At 44.9% G+C, this 23,838-nt stretch overlaps 2 protein-coding genes across 2 annotated transcripts in view; both read right to left on the bottom strand.

The window, feature by feature from the left end:
- Positions 1-3,374: 3,374 nt before the first annotated feature.
- LOC147528999 (rho family-interacting cell polarization regulator 2-like) lies at positions 3,375-9,201 on the bottom strand. Its single transcript, XM_086608942.1, has 5 exons — positions 9,123-9,201; positions 7,118-7,509; positions 5,501-5,636; positions 4,398-4,556; positions 3,375-3,409 (listed from the first exon to the last, which is right to left on the bottom strand). The coding sequence occupies exons 1-4, from the start codon at positions 9,199-9,201 to the stop codon at positions 4,423-4,425; spliced, it is 741 nt and encodes a 246-aa protein (XP_086465068.1). The 3' UTR covers positions 3,375-3,409; positions 4,398-4,422.
- A 2,505-nt stretch (positions 9,202-11,706) lies between these two features.
- Positions 11,707-23,838, bottom strand: part of RIPOR2 (RHO family interacting cell polarization regulator 2) — a 55,754-nt gene continuing 43,622 nt past the window's right edge. Inside the window, 6 exon segments of the mRNA XM_086608526.1 lie at positions 11,707-12,634; positions 14,706-14,835; positions 15,986-16,134; positions 18,103-18,152; positions 18,155-18,227; positions 19,677-19,720. Coding sequence (XP_086464652.1) covers positions 11,903-12,634; positions 14,706-14,835; positions 15,986-16,134; positions 18,103-18,152; positions 18,155-18,227; positions 19,677-19,720 — 1,178 coding nt within the window. The 3' untranslated portion in view covers positions 11,707-11,902.

The following is a 23,838-nucleotide window of genomic DNA, read 5'->3' as shown; positions in this document are numbered from 1 at the left end:
ACAAAATGAGCTGCAACCTGCCTCTCCCTTTCTCTTCTCCCACTGCAACCCATGTGCATTACAGCTAATTTTATCCTGGGAGAAGATGATTTTTTTCCCCTCTCAGTCAGTACTCTGCAGATGAATATTTTTTTTCTCTGTGATTTGGAAGTAAGTCTCCTAAAATCAATATGAGAGGGAGGAAAAGATAAACTTTGTCATCGTCGCAGAGCCCAGCTGCTTTGAAACAAGCTTTTAAACAGTTCCCAAACAGCACGGCATCTGTAAAAAGGATGCAGTGCAGCAAGGCAAAAAAAAAAAAAGCACTGCTGCTGCTGCTATTGCAATTTCTATTTTGTTGTTTGTACCTCTCAAGTGTCCTTCCTTTAAAGTAAAGCCGAGTGCCACAACTGAATTCCTTGTCTCTTACCTTGAGGTATCTTAGAGCCAAGCAAGCTGCTTTCTGCAGCTGGAGGTTGGGGCTGAGTTAGTGCTTCACAGTAATAAATCAAGGCCTGAAAACAGATAAAGAAGAGTAATGATGAAAATGTCGGTGCCTGTATGGGGCAGAAAGGTGAACGTGGAGGCATCGCCACCCCACTAAAGAGAGAGGGATTGCAGCCCACCTCCCTGCCAGCGAGCACGTGGGACAGTGAGGCACAGCCCCTGCCACAGGTACTGCAGTGGGATAATTCCCTACAGCAGATCCAGGCCAGGCCACTAGTGATAGCTCAGTGGGAGCCTGTAGTCTCAGCCAGTTTTTGGTGAGGAAAAGTTCACGTAGAAGTGAGAAGCGTGATCCGGCACCCTTGGAGGCCTTTCTGCATAAATTGCCGAAGAGCTTTAAATGGGCCTTAGAGTCTAAATAGCTCAAGAGTCGACCCTTGAGATGGTCTCTCTAATGCAGGGATAGTAATGAACGGGCTGAGATGGACCCCAGGGGGACTTCAGATAACTATTATAAGGTTGGCATGAGCTGCTAGGCCAGTTTACCACTTGGTCCTAGAAATTAGGAGCGATTACTGAGGCAAACAAAACCAGTGTGAGGCAGCAAATCTCCGTGGCAGTCGGCTGCACAATGAACTCATCTGCAGCATAAGGCTGCACAATGCCCTCTTGCGAGGCGCCTTCTGGTCCTTCCTGCAGGCAGGGAACCAGGTATCAGCGACACACGCCTGTTCCAGGAGAAGGTTATTTTTTTCCCTGAGACGCTGCCTCCATGAAGCTGGGGAGGGGGAAGGTATGAGATACCAAGAGGCTGCAAAAAGGGGAGATGAAGAAAGAAGGCAGCAAAGAGGGGACTGAATCGACAGAGAACAGCAAAGAGTGAGGCTCCTTTTTCTCCTCCCTCTGTCTTCCTTCTTCCATCTGCCTTTTCTTTCACTCTCTCCTGACAGGGAACAAGAAGGATAGTAGGGAAAGGTCCGCCATAAAGGGTAGAAGCCAACCCCTAATTTCTTCTTATTTCTCTTCTCCCTTCTCTTTAATTTCTGTGTTTAATCTGGCTCTGCTTGTTGCCTTTGGTATCTGTGATTGACTCAAATCTTAGATCTCACAGCTGAAGTTGTGTTTCACCTAAGGCAGCCCATCTCCTCCAGAAATGGTGGGAGGTCTCATAGATGCCAGCCTCCTTTGGGAAAAAAAAAAATTTAAATCTCAGACCTGCATCTTTGCATATTGATGATGCTGAGGACTGTTGCCTGAAGCCTTGGACTGAAGCCAAGTCTGAGACAGGCCAGCAGAAATGCTGAAGTGTGGAAGATAGCTGGAGAGCACAGCACTCAGTATTTGCGGAGTTTTGGTTAGTACCTGTTTACTGTAATGACAGGTAGAAGCAGACTGGCATAACGACAGAAACAGACCTGGATATTTGCAGAAAAATTAGACAGGAAATGCCTCTGGATCATTTTAAATCAAGCTTGGAGAAATTATTTTATACACAGAGACATTTGAGACACACAAGGAGAAAAAGTGTTCATGACGGTACAGGTCTCTTCTACACGATGATTTCCTGTCACTTACCTTCTCCCTGAATTGCCTGTTCTCTGCAGTAGCTGTCAGAAGTGATGCCACAGTCTCACTGACTTCATTTTTATTTTCATTAAGGAGTAAAGCCAAAGCTCTCAAAACTTCTTGCTGTGGTGGAAGGTTACTGGAGTTTATTTTGGCCACATTTTGCTGCAGTTTTCCATCTTTCACTGACTGCAGCACCTGAACCACAGAGGCTAGAAGTGGAAGATGAACGCCCTTGTTAGTTATTTTATACTCTCGATGTTTCAGATTGCTCCTTTCCCTGCTAGCAATCCTCGATTTTTACTATATACATAAAGGACATGAAAAATCCCCATCTGAGCAATTGGCATGGATCCATATGGGCGTGTGTCTGCAAGGGGACTCGTCTGGGCTTTAAGTTGGGCCAATTTCTCACATGTTCTACCAAAGGAGGAGATGAGTAGATGGGCTAGGTGGGACACTGCAGCACTTACACCTACTCAGAGTTAAGGGCCTCCCTGTCAAAACTTTGTTTTCTACTGGAAGATATAAATCCTCCCTATACCAACTGAAACTCAATATTGTCAGTGTAGTACCTTCCAGGGCATCTTTGTGAGAGCTTTTCCTAGGCAGATTGAGGTCTGTCACCACTAATGTCTTTCAGAGGTGGGCTGAAATGCCTTTTTCCTTCCAGGTTTTTGAACAAAAGGTCCCCAGTATGCCCAAATAAAAACGAAAACAAGGCAAGGTTCCTCAAACCCCCTCTCAAACAGAGAAGAAGAAAACTTGTCTTGCCAGGGATTGCAGTCTAGCACGCTCTGTGGAGCATCTGCTTCTCTCTTTAGATCTCAGTGGCAGAGCCTGCCGAACACTGAGGTGCTGTGACCCCTTGGCTCCTGAGAAGATGTCAGCACTGCAGAAGGTCTCTCCATAAATGATGCTGAAAGACCAGATTGCCATCCAAGCTGCAGGCACGGAAAACTTCCCAGACCTTGGGTCCAGCCCACCATCATGAGCCATTTCCTAAAAACTTACTTGACATATTTTTTTCCCGTTCGAATATGGAAATAGAAATGACTGAGGGTATATCTGCATCAGCTCCTTTCCCTTGATATGTACAACTGTTCAGGTGCATTCAGACTTAGTATCCAAGGCACTTCCTTGCCTTCTTTACCTACTTCTTTTATAAAATCAGCATCAGGGCTGAACTGTTTTGTGCTGAGCTGAGTAGGACACCGATGTAACCCCCCCGTTAGCTACCAGAATTTATATAACCTACCTTCTTTTGCGAGCTGCAGCAAATAGCTTCCAAGGTCATTAACACTGTGGCTGGCAAAATAGTTGTAATACTGAAAGACGGTAATGATCTCGGAGGACATGCTGGAGTAGAGGACGGGCTCTGTCCGGTCCAGGATCTGGGACACCAGGATCCTGAAGACTGCAGGCAGCCGCAGACAAAGGGACGCGTTAGTGAGAGCAAAAGCTGCTGGCAAAACGCCGCAGTCCATTTCAAAGCCAGAAAGAAACGTATTTGCAAAGCCAAATACTTCCCAATGTTTCTAACCTCAACTGTGGTTAGGTTAGAAGCTAGACAGACCTTCTTTCTCCCTGTCTAGCTCTCATCACCAGATATCTTTGTAAGGATGAATCTCTGCCAGTTTACAGATGGCTAGTGCAGCTTCCTATCCGTTACAGCATCCTTTCTACTCAAATGATATCCTAAATGGCTAAACACATATCCATACGCACTGCCAGTTACATCTCCGCGATGCCATCATCTCTGAGATGTGCACAGAAGCAGGTTTTGGCTTTACTTGTTTTTGTGTTCCTGTGTGAACATGTGGCATGGAGAAAGCTTGTTTGAGGCACTGTCTGTGGGAGCTGTAGCGTGGAGCAGGAGGAAAAACACTGCCCTGGGTAGGCATATGCAATGCAGGTGCCCACATCTGAGTAAGTCACCCTATATCTCTGTTGTAGCCCAGGGAGAGCTAGTCATTGTGGTACATCTCACTCCAAGTAGGAACCCGTATTCAGATAGACTCACTTGCATGTGTATTAACTCCATCCCAGTGAACTCCAATGGGGCATGGACATTATGCAGAGACATAAAATTAAGGAAGAGGATTCCTACTCAATCACTTACAAACTTGTATTTCAAAGTAGACTTAGTTTTGATTGGCTCATAAACATTCAAACAATATTTTCTTTTCTGCTGACCTCACCTTTTTTCCTGTTCTGAACTGATTATTTTGGGCCTAAACTGTTTCAAGAGTTGTAGCACTAGTTTTCAAATGAGGTCTTGGAGCCAAGGCCGAACAGGCCTCCAAGGGGTTGGAAAACAAAGTAATGAAGGTTGAGTAAAGCCCAGTACACAACTGCTCTCCATTTTTATGACTGACATGATTTTTTTTTGCAGCAGTTGGTACCTGTTTCTGCAAGTCCTGGACATCCTCATTCACAGTGGTGGCAAAATTGATATCCAGCTGCTTCATCATTGTCTGCAGATGTGTGATACACTCCTGAAGGGCCAGTGCACTTCATCCAGAAAGCCAGCAGTGACAGCTTCTTGTGGAACTCTGGTATTGCTAGAGGAGAAAAAAAAATGAACCATGAAATAAAGCTGTGCTGGAACCATCAACTTCCAGAAGAGAAAAGATGGTAAGAGTGGATGAAATCTCACCCCAGCCCACTGATGGACAGTTATTGTGTGGCAGTTCACTTCGTGCCATTACCTTCACAGAGCATGATCATGTGCTAACCCCAAGCTTGTAACGTGTTTTTTTCTGTTTCCCATGGCAGGATGAGATAAAATTTGCTCCCAATTCAGTTCTGGGCACTGATGTCTCATCCTTTTAAATACCACTAAATACTAGGGGAATACTGCAAATGGTCTGCACAAGACTGGTCCCTGTCCTAGCACTGCTCTGTGGCCTTGGGTAAGTCACTCAGTTTTGCCTCAATCTTCTGATAAACAAAGTAAATACACTGTGGTGTAGTTACTTATCCTGCCAGAGCGTTCACAAAGGTGAGTAACTAAGTGTTTGTCAACCTCTTGCAAGGTATTAAAATAGACACAAGAACAACACAAATCTCTACATAGTTCTCCACAGAGACGACCGAAAATAGTCTTTTGGATAAACTGTATGAGGAGATATTTATGTCTCTGACAGTATAAAGCAGATCCTACCTTTCCTCAAGACAGAGACGTGGAAGATTTTGGCTCTTCAGAGGTGGCAGCATCCTCACCCCACCACCACAGCAACGACCTCTGTGCATCTTCTGCACATCAAGCAGGATAAGGGTAAGACCTTTCTCTTCTCACCTGCTAATGTCTGGATACCAGCGCTGAAGGCGGAATAAGCCCCCTGACCAGCTCTGGTGACTGCTACATCTGATGGCAACTGTGAGTTGACCTTACTTTGGTGGCCTCTCTTGCAGTGTTGGTGAGCTCTGCACAGCGATTATTTCAGCAGGCACACATGCCCAAACAAACCCTTTTCAGAAGAAAACCTCCTAACTTGTCTCTTACCATCAGTAAGGGAGGTGATGTTTCCCAAGTTTTCAGTGCTGATCTCAGCAATATTCTCCATAACAAGGATCTGCCTGGACAGCTTATCCAGGAGGTCTCTTGCCACGAACGGTGTTTTACTGGAGAACACAATTTGCTGGTGAAGACAAATGGGAAGAGAGGAAAATGAGTAATTGAACAAACAAACAAAAAAAACTCAGAAGAAAACAAAAACCTTGAAAACACCTGGCACTTGAAGAAGCGCAATGGCAAATTCATTGCCTGGAACCACAGGATCTCCTTAACTAACTACAAAAGTTTTTGTCTCTGGATATTTTACGATTCTGGTTTATATGCATTGTTGCTTATATATCTTTAACATCTACATCCAGATCCAGGCACTTGAGTATCCAAGCAGCTGTTTGCATAGGTAATTTCTGATTATACACTCCGCAAAGCTAAAGGAATCCATCATAAGCCCTAAAGCCAGAAAAGAATATTAGTCTGATTTTTTGCATAACACAGTCCGTGGACTTCCAGGCCATACCTTCCTGGAGGTAGACCACAGGTCACTCATTCTCCACTCCATTTCAGCTCTGATCAACTACTCAAGTGTCTTTATTAATTTGGTACTTTTTCCTTGCTAATAGTCCCAGCTGCTGACATCTGCATTTTCTTCAGCAGTCCACGTAAATATTGTTCGTATCAAATCTGCTCTGTGTGGACATAGTTGGAACTCGCCTCCCCCAGTGGCATATTTACTGTGTATTCTTATATTTAAGCCAAAAAACTCCCATTTTCTCATACTTGTGAGTCAGCCAAGTGTCCAGCTCAGCACTAAGGGTGCTGGAATCAGACTCGCTCTGTGTTGCTTCAGTGGGCTTTGGGAAAATAAAGCTAATTATATCTAAGATACAAGAATCAAATAATTGCAAAGAGGAAGCTGCGGTATATTTTGATTCATCAGGAAAACCCTGATGTCCTGGCTTGCCAGAGTGGTTTGCTGGAGGTTTACAATCACATTTGCTGTGCTTGGACTCCGGGAAAAAACCCTCTAAAAGGTTGTGCTAGTTAGTTGCAGGCACGAACAAACAAATTTGATGTCCCAGGGAGGCTGTCATGTGCTGCCTTCACTGTGTGTGTTGCAGACAATCTCTCCAGCTCAGGTAGAAATTCATTTCTGCTCTTGAACATCATAGCCTTGTCTGGGGCTCGGTTAAATAGTGTAGCTGTGGGCTTCTGGTTTACCTCTAAAGACATGGGCTGCCTTGACTGGGTCTGATCTCATCGAGGATCTCCCAGTGAAGCCAGTGGACATTAGTAACCCAGAGCAGGGGCTGCCCCTGTCACCTGCTGCACTGCCCATCACTCCTGCTGGGCAGCACCTGCAAAGCGCCCCATATTTTGCACATCAGCTCTGCTCCAAGATGGACCAGGATGGAAATGACAGAAGCTTTTCCAGTTGGGATGAAGGGTGTCACCTTCACCCCAGCATGGTGCCTGTCCCAGCCCTGCACTCCCGCTGCCTCCCAGGAGCGGTGCTGGCCTCGCCGACCTGCTCGTACCCCCATTGTGGGCACACCGGTGCCTGCAGGAAAAAAATTTAAAAATATGCCCCAAATGAGCTGGGCCCAGTACCTGGATGAGTTGCGTGCAATACTGCAAGTGCTTAACTATGGTTATATCGAGGCTGTCGTTCCCTGTGGTCAGGGGCAGAGGGCTGCCGGCCACGCTGGTGCCCACGCCTGTGTCCTCGGTGAGAGCTTCGCTCAGGTGGCCTCTGGCTTCTGGGTGCTCCGTCCTGTAACTGGGGAGGAGGGAGGGATGAGGAAGGTCAGTGCAGGGCTGACCACACCGCGGCAGACACACACACACACACACACACACACGCTCACTCAGGGCGACAGCGATGAGCACGTCAGAAGAGCTGAATGCAGCCAGAAACCCCGCGATGAACACATCATATCGCACAGGAGCAGCGCTGCCCTGGCCGGCCACAGATGGGCTGTACCCACCCAGGGGATGGCTCTCTGTCCCCTACATGGTTTGCCTTGGGCGACGCGATGCCCGCACCAGCAAGATTTTCAACCCCAGTTACTTTCGCTTGGTGGTGACGGTGTTTTCTCCCATCTGTTGGTAAATCGCCTCCCCAGTTGCTCTGGATTAAGGGCCGTTACAATTTCTGCCATCCCAAGCACTGAGCTGTTAAGAAGGGCTCTGTACTTTCAGTGTCCTCCTGCTGCCAAATTTAATGCTCATTGCCGAAGGGAAGGAAAAGCACTGCTGGAGTAAGAGACATGATGTTTTCATACGCTGTTTTAGGCACAACGTGTACGGTTTACTTTTTGCAAATCATTTCTGTAAGAGCATAAAGCTAGTCTTGCTGTGTTTTAAATCATTATTTCCAACATTGTCTTCTTGTCCAAATGGTCTTCCCCATGTTTAAGTACAAAGCCCGAGGTCAGTTCCCAGATGGCAAGTGTAGCTGGCTGCACGTTCAGAAGTTTCAACACTTGCAGTCTTTACACTGAGTCACACACTTACACATCTAAAAATGGAAGTGGGAATCTACACTGTCCAGGGATGAGCCAGAGGGGAAAAAAAATGAAATTTTAACTTCTACTTTAGCATAAAGATTTAGTTGCTTTCTAAGTTAGCTTATAACAAACTTAGATTAGCTTTTAATTTTTGCTGCAAAAGTGCCTGGTTAAAGCCAGATCCTTAAATTAACGCAGCCTAAACTGAGCTCAGAGTGCCAATTTAGCAAGCAATACAATTTCCAAGTTTTTCTTCCCATCAGTCTTATTCTGGAAAGATGATATGCAGTGAGATGATGGGAACTGCATGGTGGTTGCTTGTTTCCGCTCAAAATTGTTTTACATAGCCCATGATAAGCTGCAAGAAGTACAGCTCCCTGGTTGGAAAGTGTGGGGGGGAGTGAACCATTTTTTCTTTTTCCCCAGCTCTAGTGCTGCTTACGTGCCTGCTGGGCATCGTGTTGGCTCTGAGGATGCAAAAATACTTTTAGGATCTAATGTTTGAAACACAGCATCTTAAGGTCACACGACAACGGCAGACCACAGCACAAACACCACAGCTTTTTTTTTTTTTTTTCCCCTCAGAAAGACCAAAAGTGATGAAAGAAGAGCAGGTAACACGCAGGGCCATGAACAGAGTACCAGTCATCACTCTTACATTCCAAAGGAAACCTACACCATGCGGCTTAAATCTGGCCCTGTGTTACTGTTACTGACAAGCTTAATCCACTGCAAAGACTCATTCGGCTAGAGAGAAAAGACAAAGGGAGGGGGGAAAAAACCACAGAGGAATTAGTAATTACATCCAAGGAAAGCCAGGTCCAAACCTATGTCAAGGAAGAGGCTCTGCCAGTATCGATGTCAGCTTAATTTAAGTTACCCTTGTGCTTTAGAGATAGATTGCGTATATTTGAACAGGAAAAAAAATGATCCTGGGAGTTAGCGATTTTTTATGTAGCAGCCACAGGGAACCCTCTGACCCTATAAACTCATCAAGGATTAGTCAGTCTTCCTTGAATAATGTGTGCACCGGGATCCCCTGTTAGCGACAAAGAGCTAGGGTATCAGTTTGGCGTAAGCACAGCTAGCAGTTACTACAAACTTACCTATTCTTCTCAATCTCAGTATCTGAAAATACTGAGTCTGCACCTCCTCCACCATTACAAACCTCCACACCACCACCATCCTCATCATCAAAGTCAGAGTGTTCAGGAAATCAAAGCTTTCTAAAGCACTTTCAACTGTTAGACTTAAACTGGAGGACCTGCTTCGGCTTACTGCTGGCTTGCACTGCAAAGGCAGAACGAACCAATGAAAACCCCAGATATTAGCTACTACTGAAAGAAAAAAAAAAAAAAAAGGATAAAGCTTAAAACTTTCAAATTCTTCATTTTATTTTAAAACTTCATTTTATTGGGTGTTTCATTTCAAACCTTCATATTCATAGCATACACAATCGAAGGCTGAGAACTGGAAAACCCTTCCCTTCCTCCTCCCCTCCCCATCCTACCCCCTCTCTTCCCCAAAGGAATACCCTCAAAGGCAAAATTTGGTGTGTTTTATAGAAACGAGAAGTACATCTTGAATCCAAGTGACACAGCTTTCGTCATCCTCCAAAAGGAGAGATGGTAATTAACATGCTGGAAGTTGAAAAAGGAAGGCACATTCCATAATTGCTGTTCTAGCTACAGAAGCCAAGTTATATGTATCCAATGGCACTATCGGATTTATTCCAGATGTAACTCCAATGGAGCTTAGCCAGAGATGAATTTGGTGCCATATCTGCAGATATATACATGGCATGAGAAGACTTTTGTGGCTTTTGAAGCCACATGGCTTATCGAGGAAAAGCAAATCATGTATTGGATTCCTAGGTGACAGAGAAAGGCAGTATTATAACTCAGAAATTAACAGCGCTAGAAAGGAGGGAAGCCATCCCATCTCACTGCTGGGAAGAAACGTGACGGAAGCCTTGCTGTTGCTGTAGAAAGTATCAAAGACCTTGGTCCCATGTAGCAATTCATCCAGACATGACCACAGAGTTGCTTCTAGGGTCACCTTGCAGGATCAGATGTAACTTGAGGGATCACCTCCATGAGTTTGTGCAAAGACTTCACCACCTTTAGCACTACGTGATTATTTGATCAGAAACAGCCAGGAGCCACCGGTGCCGTTCCACAAGCCACATTTTCTAGGCCCAGGCAGGAGCCAGGTCTTTTGTCTCAGCTTATAGAAAGAAATGCATTGGCCTCCGAGTTCAGACTCAGCACCAGCTTCTCTAGAGCTGAGGAGAGTTGGAGTTTTGTTTCCAATTCGTTTGCACATAATTTTAATGCTATAATGGTCATACGTTAGCGCTTACGATGCTTGACACCTTAAGCTGACAGTACAGTCATTAGCTGATCAAACACTCTTCCCAACACCTCTATGGCACAGGTGGGTGCTGTAACCCGCTTCCTCTGCAGCATCAATGCTTCTAGCTGCCATTTCTTTCAGGGCTGGTAGTGCAGCTTCTTCAGGCAAAAGCAGTCAGCAACATGTGGGCTTCTCCTTTTCTCTGCCCATGTGATATGGCCAAGAGAGCTTTCTTCAGCCACAGCTGGATTCCAGCTCAACCTTTTTGCATGGGAAGCCAAGCACGGCTGCTGGTGATACTGAGTGTCCGTCTGCAAGCTGATCCATAGGCTGCACGCAGACATAAAGCAGATCTGGAAAAGGCGTCCTTCTCCAGTGTGCAAGAGTCCTGCCTGCACAATTCTGTCCTCTCTCTTCCCTCCCACCCCATGTCCGTCCCTTTGTAACTTCTGATAAAAGGAGTACAAATAAACAGTCTCCATTGACTGTCTGGTTTGGATAGTCAACCTCTTTGTACAAGCTGAGAGCCATGGAGTAAAAAAATAATAGTAATGGTAGCTTTGCCTGCTTGAACTTCCTTGGGAAACAGTGCAAGAAACAGGGGCTGCAGGCTTTTAAAAAAGCACTTAATTCATGAAAGTACCATGCAGCTGCAAACACCAGTGGAAACAAAGATGTTAACAAAGTTTCTTTGTAAAGAGATAAAGCTGAAGGATAAAATGCTTCCCTCCTTCCTTCTCAGCCGTGTTTTTAAATGATGAGGCTTAAATGACTAGCGGACCAACTTGCATATGAATATGAAGCATTTGAAATGATTACTTCCCGCATAATACTCTTTGCACAGTAATGCATCATGAGTTCATGGGGGAGATACAAGTCACAGTGATTGGCAGTAAACATACTAACAGCACACATGCAAACCCCTTTTCTTCTTTCCGATTTGCATCACGTTCTGTCCATCCTGGTGTAATGACAGGATGTCTCTCCTTTTAAAAATGGATGGAGGGGGAAAAAGGAAAAGGCTTGGGAAAAGCCTAGGCAATGTAGGGATGGCAACTTCACTGAGACCTGTGCTTCTAAAATGGGCAATTTGGAAAATTCAGCTTCTGTGGCTACAAGGCCTGATCTTCAGCTGGTGTAGTTTTGCAGAGCTCCACAAAGTTGAGGGGTAGTATGCTAAAGTACACCCACTGAGGATGTGACCCACAGATTTTAAAGGCAGAAGGTTGGCTATAGCCTGATCTCCAGCAAGGCACATGCAACGGGTTCACAAGCGGTTTCTTCAGAGAAGGATGTCATTTAATGACCTCTCTGCCATCGCACCTTCTCTTTCCCCAAGTTTTGAGTTCATTAAAAGTTCCACTGCTTGATGATGCAAGGCTACAGTAAGCACATTGCAGACACGTTTAAAAACACAAAACTGTGAACGGACACTCCGAGTAGGAGCAAGTCTATGGCTACTTAGGAATTTTACTGATCTCCAAAAACTCTATTTTCGTGTTTGCGAGGAAGGGGAAGAGATTCTACCTGCTCAGATTTTCTTTAGTGTAGTATTTTCTGAAAATGTACTCACTTTTAGGACGTCATCTAGATGCATCACTTCTTGATCCAGGTCCTGAAACTCTTTATACTGCTCTTTATGTGGCTCAAGAGCTAAGAGAAGCCCTTGCAAGGCTTCTTCGATGCTTCCATCGAGATAAGACTTATATCCTTCTGACTCCCCACTAATCGATCCCTCACACGGCAGCCTCTCTGGCATCATGGATACCTCTGCTGACGTAAGCCTTTTTACCAGCTGCTTCGTGATGTTGCCCTCATAGGTATCCAGCTCCACAGGCTTGAGCTCTGAACCTTCATCCGTGTCCTGCAGGAGAGACACCGGGACACTTGTTTCTACAAAGACACAATCGTTTCCAGTGTCAGAGGTTTTTTGGCAAACTTCAGGAGCTGCCCTTGTGGTGGCCTTGTTCTCAACCACTGTTCCCTCTCCCTGGGACGGCAGGTCCTTCAGCTCAGCAACAGAGTCTCTGCGGGAGTCACTGCTGCTACAGTCCAGGCTTGAGCTCTTGGAGGACTCAAGAGCTCGGTGCTGGGAGGGTGTTGCAGTGATGTCAGGGCTGGAGCTGACGTGAGCAGAAGAGGACTCTGCTGCATTGGCGGGGGGCACACGGTCTTCATAAGGCAGGTCGCCAAAAGTGAAAGAAAGAGGTCGCTTCTCAGTGGTTGCCGTTCCATTTTCAAAGACGTCATCTGGCAAATTCGACTGAAAAGGTAATAGAGAAAGAGAGAAAATGTTTTTCACGTAGCACTGGAAAGAGGAAACAAATACAATATGTGCCTGGGACAGAAAAACACAAGGAAAAAGATTAAAGAAGCATTCACGACTTGAGAGATGGGGTAAATGTTTCAAATCCAACTTCTGCTTTCATCTGGCATGGCTCCTGATTTCATCAGGAAAACTGCTGGAAAACTTGGGCTCAGCATCTCTGCTGGGCAGATAGCTCTAGGAAGCAAGTCCCAGAACAGAGATCCGAATTCTGCTCATCCTGTCAGATTCCTCAGACAGCACTTTCACGGCACTGCTCCAGTCCCTGCAGCACACCTTTTTTAATGGAGTTGTACTTAAACCACCTTGGCTGCATTTTCTACCCATTATAGATCTCCGTTGTCTTTATTTTCTGACTTCTAAAATAGCAATCACTAAAATTTAACACAGTTTGCTCCAAAAGTTTATCTAGTGTCATGGCATTTTAATGGTGATATTACTATGCTAATTCTCTTCTGCTGAAAGTACGTCTGCGTGTGGCATGGATATCTCTAATAATCGTTGAACACGAGTTACGTCGGAGTCCTGTTCAACACGAGTTTCTGCCAAAATGAAACAGAAAAACTTGTGTGGTGGCATATTGACAAAGGCAGTGATCATTTAGGAAGCAAAACCAGCATATACAGACTCAAAAATGATCACTGCATAAGCGTATGTTCATCCAACCCAAACCATTCTATGATTCTATCTCTCTGATTGACCTATGGACAAAAATCACTATAGGAGTCACAACCTGCCTATCTGACCTATAAATCTTGCTTTGTTAGTGGCCAACTCACGGACATGCACAGCACAGATGAAAGGCAACTACCATTTTGCTGACAATTTGCTGGAAAGAACTGTAGGTATTCACACCTTGGCTAGGTGCATAAAGTTAAAGTGTCTGAAACATACATCTTTTTTTTTCCTAGCACTATTAGCGGCTTTTTTCCTGAAACATAATTATACTGCAAGGTCCATTTCTTCCTTCTCCTGACATGGGTATGCTTTTAGCATCTGAAAGTTATGTTACTAGGCAAATGTGTAACGTCAATCAGTGTAGCAGGTCATTTTTAAGAATATCACGTTGCCTTGTATTCCTGCCCTGCTCTCTGCCCACACACACTTGGCTTCTGATCATTATCCCTGTAGAAACCAAGAGGAACTTTGATTTAATGTGAGCAGCATGGACTCTCATAGTCATGTTCTCCCCTCTAATCAGTCAGCAAAATGAGTGAATTGCAACAGAGAGCAACACATGAAGCATGCGTGGGAACAAAGATGCCACACGGGGATTGAAAAAATCCTTCACCAAACAAACACCAGAACTCACATATAGCTCTAGCCCTGCTTTGGGGCTTAGCCTGAGCAACGGCAGGTCACTAAAAGAGCGACTGCGACGAAGCTTGTCAAAGAAAGTGTCTTGCAGAGCATCTAAGATAGTCAACTTTGGCCTGTCTTGCGGCGGACGCAGCCATTTCTTCAACAGGTAAAGCAAACAGGGCGTGAGGAAGGGCAAGTTAAAGGAATGCTTTGTAGCAGAGTACTGAATTACAGGCATGGGATGCAGCACTTGTAAAATTCATATCTGTGCAGAAGGCCTGTTCAGCTTAATACACAGCCCCAATTAAGCATTCAGAACTTGATCGATGCAAAAGGTAAGAGCACCCTGCGAATATCTTCGGTACAGGGGCAAATTTGACCATGGGATGCATTAAAAATACTAGTGCTATAATGGTTGTTACTGTTACAAATGAACACACATTCCATCAAGATTATTCAAGTATTACAGCAGTCAGGGAAGCAGAATAGGTATGCAATTATTGGCCACATAGTTTCAAAGATGCCAGGATCACAGTCCCCTTTTAGGATTAGAAGCTAGGAATGCACTTGCTTTATAAGTATTTGTAAGGGTAACCTGCTGGAACCAGGGAAAAAAAACCTTATGTGTAAAGCAATGAAGCATTTGCAATGTTTGAACTGCTCTAGGGCTTCTCATTACATAAACATGAAGCCAAACAGAGCTTACAAAGAATGAGTGGTCCTTGAAGGTTGGTGTTTCTGGAGTGCCTTGGCTGTACATGGACATTCTCCTCTGGAGAGCAGATGCCTTGCTCACATTTCCTGTGGACGGGGTCAAGTCTTCAACATCGAAGGGGCTATGGACACATAAATGGAAAAAAAAAAACAGGTTGTTAGGCTGAGCGAAAAGGAATTTCAGGTCCAGGGAAAAGATTTTTGAAAAGGTGGTTTATTAGCACATCAAAACCCAGAGGTAGCAACTTTTTTAACAGAAGTGTTTAAAAGAAAATGTTGTTAATTAGACAGCAGGCTCAGAAGTGTGGTTTTTGGTTCTGATAAAAGTATTCTACTCTCAGAAATCGTTTACGTAGCATAGCCTGATGTTATTCTTCTCACATGAAAAGTATTCTTGGATTTGAGCTGACGAGTGTCACACATACTAATGAGAAAGGTGCTCTACTATTAATAGAGCTGTTGCATTACAAAGGAAACCAGAAGCTGTTATTGCTGGCTTCATGTTTATTGCATTACAAGAAACAGCATACATGACTGCAAAAGCTAAAGGCATCAATCCTTCTTTAGAAATGATAGCTGCCAGTTTTACTAAAGTGCCGTGAGAATTGGGTTTGAACCCTAACACCATCAGCTTACCTATGCTGACCAATGCAGATAGAATCACAGAATCATTTAGGTTGGAAAAGACACTCAAGATCATCGAGCCCAACCGTAAACCTAACACTGCCAAGTCCACCACTAAATCATGTCCCTAAGCACCACATCTACAATGGACAACACTAGATTTCCCACCACCCTCATGGTGTATGAAGTCCTTAAAAGCCAGCTTTTAAAGATGGCCCAACTTCTGAACTTGGTTGTGCTAGTATAAATCCAGACCAACCTCACTGAACTTACACTAATATTAAAAAAATTCAATGAATAGATGAAGACTCAGTTATGCTCCTTCCTTGAGCTCAGGGAAGAAATATACACTTTTGCAATCCTATGATCTCTCATCTTTATCTGCTTCATACGTCTCGTAACGTCAGTACTCACCATACCTACTGTACGAGCTGAAACTAGGCACAACTAAGTCCCTAGGCACAAACCCATTTGCCACAGGTAACGCAAGGAACCTGTGGCTGACCATGAACTATTTCTCATCTCCCAAACTTGGGCCACAAATCCTTGCTCATCTGCCTCAGCAGGGAGCAAAAAAGGGAAGAGATCACATGGACCTTTTCTCTTTGGTTGAATTTTTACAAATAAACAAACAACCGCTCTACTTACTACCAGGTGATTTCAAGGTTCAGCTTTATTGTGCCAAGGTCATTAATGTCTACTGCAACCACCTGAGGCCGAGCTGCAAACAGGTCTTTTGTCTCACAGGTAACACTTCCCACAAGGATGTGAGTAGCAAGTCCTTTAACTTCTGTGACCTGTAAGAGACAAGAACAGGATATCTAGGATCATGCAAGGCATTGCAATCCTTAATTACAAGGCAATTTTCTGGCCTGGACCCCTGCCTAAAAGGCTTCTAAAGTATGACTATGTTTGTTGCATCTTCATAGCTCAGAGGAAGATTCAAATTTATTTATTTTTTAATAAATGCATAATTGCATATGATCATGCTTCTAGGTTTTCTTTATGTTTTTATGGGCATCAGAAGCGAACAACCATACTGGCTCAGATCAAGGGGCTATCCGACCTTGTATTTGGTCTTTTGTGGTGACCATAAGCAGAGCCCAAGGGAAGAGTAGGAACAGGGGGAGCATACTGGATGTTTCCTGTCTAATATTCTCTCAGCAATTGACAATTTTCATGTCAGGCAACCTCCGGATGTAGCTGGCTTACTTAGTAATTCCCAAGGGAGCCCTATTCTATGTATTTATCTCCTGTAACTCTGGAGCAATGAGGAGATGGAGCAGTGATGGAAAGACTCTGGTTTAGGAGGAAAAGTCGCTGCTGATTGCTAGGAGTTGCAAAAGTTGTTCTTTCCCCGGGAAACAGGGTGTGGAGTCAGAGGGACTTTCATTAAAAAATTTTGGGAACTGCTGTGCTCTAGGAAGCTGCCAAAAGTCAGAGTGGTTTTCCTACGCCGCTCCATCTCATTGTGAGCAGAATCCTTACAGTGCTGCCACCTAACAGTGTAGTGCTGCTGTTCTGTGCAGGGTGATGGACTGGACTTGGGACTGTTCCAGACTATCCCGGGTGGCCCTGTGTGTGTTCAAATAGAGCCTGTCCTGGTTTTGACGAGGACAGAGTTAGTTTTCTTTTTAGCAGCTAGAAGAACTCTGTGTTTTGGATTTAGTCTGGGATTTGTTATGAGAAGAATGTTGATAGTGCACTGATGTTTATAGTTGATGCTGAGACATCAAGGGCCGTTCGGCTTCCTGTGTTTTCACCACTGTGCAGGAGCACAAACGGGCTGGGAGGGAGCATGGCGGGACAAAAAGCCCACAACTCCCCTTGTGATTTGAACTTAGACCCAGGATTAAGGGCCAAATTGGCCAATGGGAGTATTCCACATCATGCAACATCATGCCTGGTATAGAGATGAGGGTTGACCAGGAAGAAGCTCTGCTCTTTTGGGACTCACTCTCTCAGAGGGCTCTCAGACTCTCGATCTCTGGAGTTCTCTCTCTCTCTCGTGCTCTTTTGTTCAGGCCTCCCACTCGTCTGGGATTACCGTGTTGGGACTTACCTGTTTTGGGATTGCTTGCCGGGATGGACAGGCCTTGGTCACTGGGTGGTGAGCAATATATTGTGCATCATGATTGCTTTTTTATTTTTATTATTACTATTATTATTAAATTGTTCTTATCTCAACCCATGGGTCTCTTTCCCCTTTCTCCTTTAATTGTCCTCCCCACTCCCTGGAGGTGGGGGAGGGTGAGCAAGCAGCTGTGTGGCATTTAGTTGCCGGCTGGGCTAAACCACAACAGAGCCCTATGTATTTCTCCACATCAGCAGATGCTGCTCTCTTACCTGAGCAGTATTAAAAAATTCATCATCAGTGGGAATTTTTTGGTTTGAGGTTTTTAATTGCTGTTGTTTTCCTGAATACTGTTAACAAACAGGTTTCCAGTGTTCCCTTGCTTTGGTGCAGATAATCTGAGTTGCTGGAGAGTGATGTGAGGCATGGGTTGTGCTAGTGTGGCTATGACACCAGCCTAGGAAGAGTTAGGACAGCCTCTCCCATAAGACTCCCAAACTGGTTACGGTCTTGTAGCATCTAGATTGGACAATACTATAGCACTTCATGATAGCAGGTGTGTTGGAAATACTAATGATGACTCATTTCCAAAGAGTTTAATGATCTGCTGCTGGGGTTTTGGTGATGGTGCACAATAAGGCAGCTTCTTGACTCCTGCCTTGCTTGCAGGCAAAGGAGTCAGCACATGTACCTTAATGGAGATCAGTCCAACAATGAGAGGGAGGAAAACCATTTCTTCTCGTCCCAGCTCTGCTTGCCATTCACTTCTATTTTGCCTTTCAGTTTCCATCGCTGGCGACCATAACGCATGAAAATCTGAAAAAAAAAATCCTCTTATGTCCTTGAGAAATCTGCTCTTCTGATGCACAAGTATCAGAAACACAATTGGGGAAAGGGTCTGAAACAATAGGTGGAAGAGTTAGTGGTGCAGGTGCTGCCCTCTGCTTCCCATCAAGCCAGAAGGAAAAGGTCTATCCCACAGGATCTCTACCTCTCAGCTCTCCTACTCGCTCCTTTCAGTAACATACCCTTCACCTCAGCTTTCACCTTCATGACTCATAACAAAGACGCTGCAGGAATTTTAAATCTCTTTCCAGGGGAAAGCAGCAGGGAGGGGGAGATTTGGAGAGGAGGAGGAAATCCTCATGGCCTTTCCTAACACCTACAGCTTGGTGGATCTGCTGCTTCCCAGGCAGGGTCAAGGGTAGGTGAGCTTTTGGCCATCCCCCATCAGAGAGGCCTCCCCAGCTGCAAGACTTTGGCTGTCTGGGGATGGAAATGAAGGAGACCCACAGCGCAGTAACACAATTGAAGTGGTAAGAGGAGCAAGTCTGTTTTGGGCTGCGGGGCTGGCTGGGAGAGACTTGCACCAACTCATCAGCCCCACAGAGGAAGTGTGTGCTGCTTGCAGGCGTGAAAGAGGCAGAACAGATTTGTGACAGGGAATGAGAGCGGGAACAAATGAGTTGAAGATCAAGACATCTGGGAAGTACAGGTTGGGGGAGTCCGTTACCAAGCCACTGCAACTTTCTTGCAGGGTTAGCTCTGTTCTGGGGTAGAGCTGGAGTCTTTTATTTCAATCCATCTCAAATTAACCTGCTCTTGATGTTCTCCACTGGGGACGCTGCAGTGACTGGAGATCCTGACATAGCCTCACAGCAGGTAACATCTGGGTCTCAAGAAATGGGTTATTCTGTGTCTTTCTGCTACTCTGCTTTATGAAGCAGTAAAGTCTAAATATTCAGTCAAGGATGCTTGCAAGGACTTGTTCAATTTTCCTCTGCTTGCATGGGATGGAGCATATGCTTTTTCCAGGGGAGTTAGAAACATTTGTCACAAATAAGACAGTGAGAAGCATGCCCTCATTGTGGGAGACACTTAAAAAATAAAGGGGGTTTGCCTGTGAGTTTGTGCGGTTTTAATTTACATTTTTTATTAAAAAAAAAAGAAAAAAAAAGAAAAAAAAGAAAAAAAAGAAAAAAAAGAAAAAAAAAAGCAAAAAAAAAAAAAAAAGCTTGGAGTTCTTCAAATAGCCATCATCCAGTGCTCTGAATATAATTTTCAGGTCTTCTGCCAGACACCCTGGCATAGGCAGACATAAAGAGAACTGCAAGGTTTTTCAGAGCATAAGCAGGAAAACCAACAGCTGTTTCTTAGGGTGCTGACGTGAAAGGGCTTTATCCATTGCGATGTACAAAGCAGCAGCAACCCGCCTGCCTTTTGACTCTTTTGCTATTAAACAAAGGACAAACCACCCAGACGTACCTCGTACTGATCTCCCGGGCAGAGCCGAGCGAAGCCAGCCAGACCTGAGAAGGAAAGACACGGAGAGGCTGTGGGAGGGCCTGGGCTGCCGAGGGCAGTGGTGCCCGGCAGCGGGGTGCCCGGGGCCGCTGCCGGGCTTGGACAGGAGAGGGCGGCAGCCCCCCGGCAGCCGCTCGACCGGGAGGTGTTTTTAACCCCCCTCTTACTGCTGCCTTAGCGCCCTCCAACCAAGCCTACCTTCCCCCCACCTTATTTTTTTTTCTCTTATTTTCTTTTTTTTTTTTTTTTTTTCCCTAGTATACCATTCATTGGTTGTGGTTTCTCACATATCAAAGATCTGCTCTTTCCGTTGTTTTTTTTTTTTCCCTACAACAGCTCGAATTATTCTAGAATAATTACAGAAAAAGAAGAAGCCGCTTCCTGATGTCATCTGGCTTCAGAACCCCAGCTTAACGCCCTTACTATCGTGCTGCTGATTACCACACGGTGCTGGCTGCTTAACGCTAATCAGACCCAGCTATACATTTTAACATGGATTCCTTTTTGGTACATCTAATAGAAACACAAGAGGGGCTCCTTTTTTTTTTTGGCATTTCCATAACATTATCATTTCCACACTAGCCAAGTATCTTTCAATAGTAAGCACATCAAGAAACATGACTGACACCTGTAATACAGATTTACCCTGGTCTTTCCCCAGAGGGGAGAAGTAGAGCAGCAAAGCACTTGTGGTCTATGTCTGCTTGATTTTTTTTTTATTACTCTTTTTTAAAGGTAGAAGATGATGATGCTATTTCTATATTGCACTGTGCATCTGAAATGGAAAGTATCCTGAGGCTCGTGACCATCCTGAAATCCCAGGGAAGTTGCCATCCCTCTCCGGGCCTTGCGACCTGCTCTCTACAGGATGCAATGGGTTGTTTTTCACGAACCTAATCCTCTCCCTTCTCACAGCTCTCCTCAGAAGGTAGCTATTGCACTGTTTCGGTATAAAATTTACTTCAGCCACTTAGTCTTACTGCGACCAAAGACGTGCACTGCTTCAGACTTGTCTTGTAACAACCAGCTTGTGGGGCAGGTTTGTCCATTCTGCATAGCCCATACTCTTAACAAGACCCAGCTTTGCCTGGGTAAGCCTAAAACTATGCCTGCAGTGTTGTGATGCCCCCAAAAAACAGCGTGAGGACACATACAAAGCCTGTGGCAAAACCAAACTTTCTGAGGTCTTTGGGCTTTCAGTACCTGAAGGGGGTCTACAAGAAAGCTGGAGAGGGACTTTTTACAAGGGTATATAGTGATAGGACACGGGTAAGGCTTTAAACTGAAAGAGGGGAGATTTCGATTAGATATGAGGAAGAAATTTTTTACATTGAGGGTGGTGAGGCACTGGAACAGGTTGCCCAGATAAGTTGTGGATGCCCCACTCCTGAAGGTGTTCAAGGCCAGGTTGGATGAGGCTTTGAGCAACTGGTGTAGTGGAGGGTTTCCCTGCCCGTGGCAAGGGGGTTGGAACTGGATGGTCTTTGAGGTCCCTTCCAACCCTAACCATTCTATGATTCTGTGATTGATCCTGAAATGCCATGACTGAGCACATATAGTTATGTTAAAATCAAGGCAAGTATGATGAACCTTAGTGTTGGCTTTATTTACCACGCTGACTTAGTCCTGCTAGCAGGACTGTAGGAGCAACTCGATCTCTGCATGTAGCCATGGCCTGTCCCTGTGATCTGCTCATCCTCCTCTTCCATTTCTTTGACCAGAAAAGAGTTGTCTTCGCTCACCTTACTGTTCAGCAGAACAGAGAGGGCCTCGCACAGAGCTCATATTACCAATTCCTTTCTAATTTATTTGCTGTTTATAAATAATTTAAGCTTATGAGCACTCCACTGCTGCTTCTCTCTCCCCAAGCATGCTTTTATATGTGAATTTGATCTCTGCTGGGACATCACTGAAGGTATCTGAGGAAAATAAAAGGTCTTTTCTTTGCTCAGTGGATAGGGTGGGCAGGGGAACACATCCTAAATCTCCATACAGACTTTGTCCAGAGTTGAGTTCTGTAAGTGGCGACTGACTCAACTGGGCTGGTCAAGTCTTTTCAGCCTGATGAAAAAGGGGCTAAGCACTGATTTGATTATAGGGGATAAGAACTTTCATAGGAAATAATGTTTTGGTAACTGAATGGCTTTTGAGGACTAACGCATGGCAGGAACTAATGGCTCTATCGTACCATTCCAAATGTCCTGCCTTTGTAAACGCACTGGACATGTAACGCAGATGGAATGGGAGGCTGCTCCTGGGGTATCGGTACAAGTAATTAGGGGATAGAGTCTGTGGCAAGGTGGCAGGGCACTACCAGCCTTCGTTGGCAGGGCCACCTGAAGGTGTCGGTTCATGCAGCACACACAGCTCCGCTTGCGTGCAGGATGCTGGGTGTGTGGACTTTGGTGCTTATGCTGGGCCCCGTGTGGCAGAGCCTCTGGTGCCTCAGGCCAGCACACTGCTCTCTGTGTATAAAACAGCTGGGCATTTCACCTCCTGCTGTCCTAGCACCTCAAACAGGTATAGAGGCACTTCCCTATACATCATAACAGGATATGCAGATTCCATATAGAGGCATCTAATTTCCATACTAGGTTTCTCTGTTTAATTTCAACAGCTGATTAATCCTGAGCCTGCTGGCAAGTTTATTATCTTTATTGGAAAAATCATGAGGCTTTTGTTTTTTTTTAAATATCAGTCATAAATACACAGTGTGGGTCCCTGCTTCCTGACAGCGCTGTGTAGGTTGGCTTGCTTTCAGTGTAAGTGACAGAGGGCACAAATAAAAATAACTTTCACTGGAATGGCTAGGAACAGATAAGCTTTGGGGAGAGGAATGCTTTGATTTTAAATTAGATCCTGAAGTTAGCCAGATATGCTGCAGTATAACAAAAGGGAGAAGCTTGCTGCGTGATCTGTAGGCTTTTTGTGCTAGAGCTGTTGTGAGCTTTAGCAACGGCTGGCTTGTCCTAGTGGATTCCTATTCCTAGGGAAAACTAGCTAGGTAGAAATCTTAGATGTCCTAATTAGAGAATACTTAATGATATGGCATCTTCTCTTTGCTACTTTCTAATTCGGGCTTCTTATGTTATGAGAACCATGTTCAGAAGTAGAGGTTTGTGGTTTGTGCTCTGCTCCTGCATATGAGCGCAGCACCTGGCTCCTTGAGAGCCATCGAGCTTTGCTGGAGGATTTGGGCATACAAAGAGAAGGGCCCAGAACTTTTCAGCCCAGTCATTTGTGATGCCATGACACCTTCTGCAACGTGTCCTGCTGTCAGGACCTGTACATTGCACTGCATTTACAGCAACTAAGGAAATGCTCCCAGGGACCTGGCTTGATGCAATTCCCTCTGCACTGTGTGGCCTCATGTTTTCTTCACCGTCTCCACCCTGTGGTTCTGCTGTGGATTTTGTATAGAAATATCTGGCTCGGGCTCTGTGTGTCCATCTTGTGACTTCACATCTCTGCACCTTTGACTGCCTTTCCAGTACTGAAGAGTGGAGATTTAAAACCTGGGGTTCGGTGCTGTGGGATGGAGCCAGGAGAACTGTAATAGCTGCTGTGCTTGTGTTCTCTCGTATAGAAGCCTGGAGTAACTATTTTAACTTGATCTAAGCTAGATCATGTCTCATGCACTGCAACCTCTGGATACAACTAACTCATAGTTGTGACAGAGGCAGGCAAAAGCAAAACCCTGTATGAGATTTGTGTACTCTAAAACTCCACCAGCAGTACCATGCGTTTTTAAACGGGCGAGATTTCAAGTGAAGAATGAAGAGTGCACAAATGTTTAGATGCTGATCTTGTTTTATAGAACTATTTTCATGCCAGTGATTGAAGATCCAGAAAAGATATCCCCTCATAATCTCTTCAAGACATTTAGTCTTAAAGTGATAACAGCGTTAACAATACCTAATGATTCACTCAGGCTTCGGGTGAAACTGATCCTATTGTATTCAAATCCATAAAGTCCCCTGTCGTAAAGACAAGGAATAAAACTGAAAGGTGAATGCCACCACTGAGTTATCTAAGTGTTTAAATCATAAGCTACCCCCAGGACTTTGCTTTTTCAACATTTGTTCAAAAATAGTAGTAGTTAGAATCAGCAAACGTAAAGGAC

Source organism: Tauraco erythrolophus, chromosome 3, assembly GCF_009769465.1.
Source record: "Tauraco erythrolophus isolate bTauEry1 chromosome 3, bTauEry1.pri, whole genome shotgun sequence".
NCBI lineage: Eukaryota > Metazoa > Chordata > Aves > Musophagiformes > Musophagidae > Tauraco > Tauraco erythrolophus.
Note: the sequence above shows the minus strand (reverse complement) of the source record. Positions and strands in the feature narration are given on the sequence as shown.

What these genes read in the sequence shown, in the direction of transcription:
- LOC147528999 (XM_086608942.1), bottom strand. Translation starts at nt 9,201, where the DNA reads ATGGTGGTGGTGTGGAGGTTTGTAATGGTGGAGGAGGTGCAGACTCAG. An exon ending in ACTGAGATTGAGAAGAATAG is followed by an intron (nt 7,510 to 9,122) that starts GTAAGTTTGTAG and finishes TGTAGGGGACAG; the next exon opens with AGAGCCATCCCCTGGGTGGG. An exon ending in CATCACCTCCCTTACTGATG is followed by an intron (nt 4,557 to 5,500) that starts GTAAGAGACAAG and finishes TTTCTCCTCTAG; the next exon opens with CAATACCAGAGTTCCACAAG.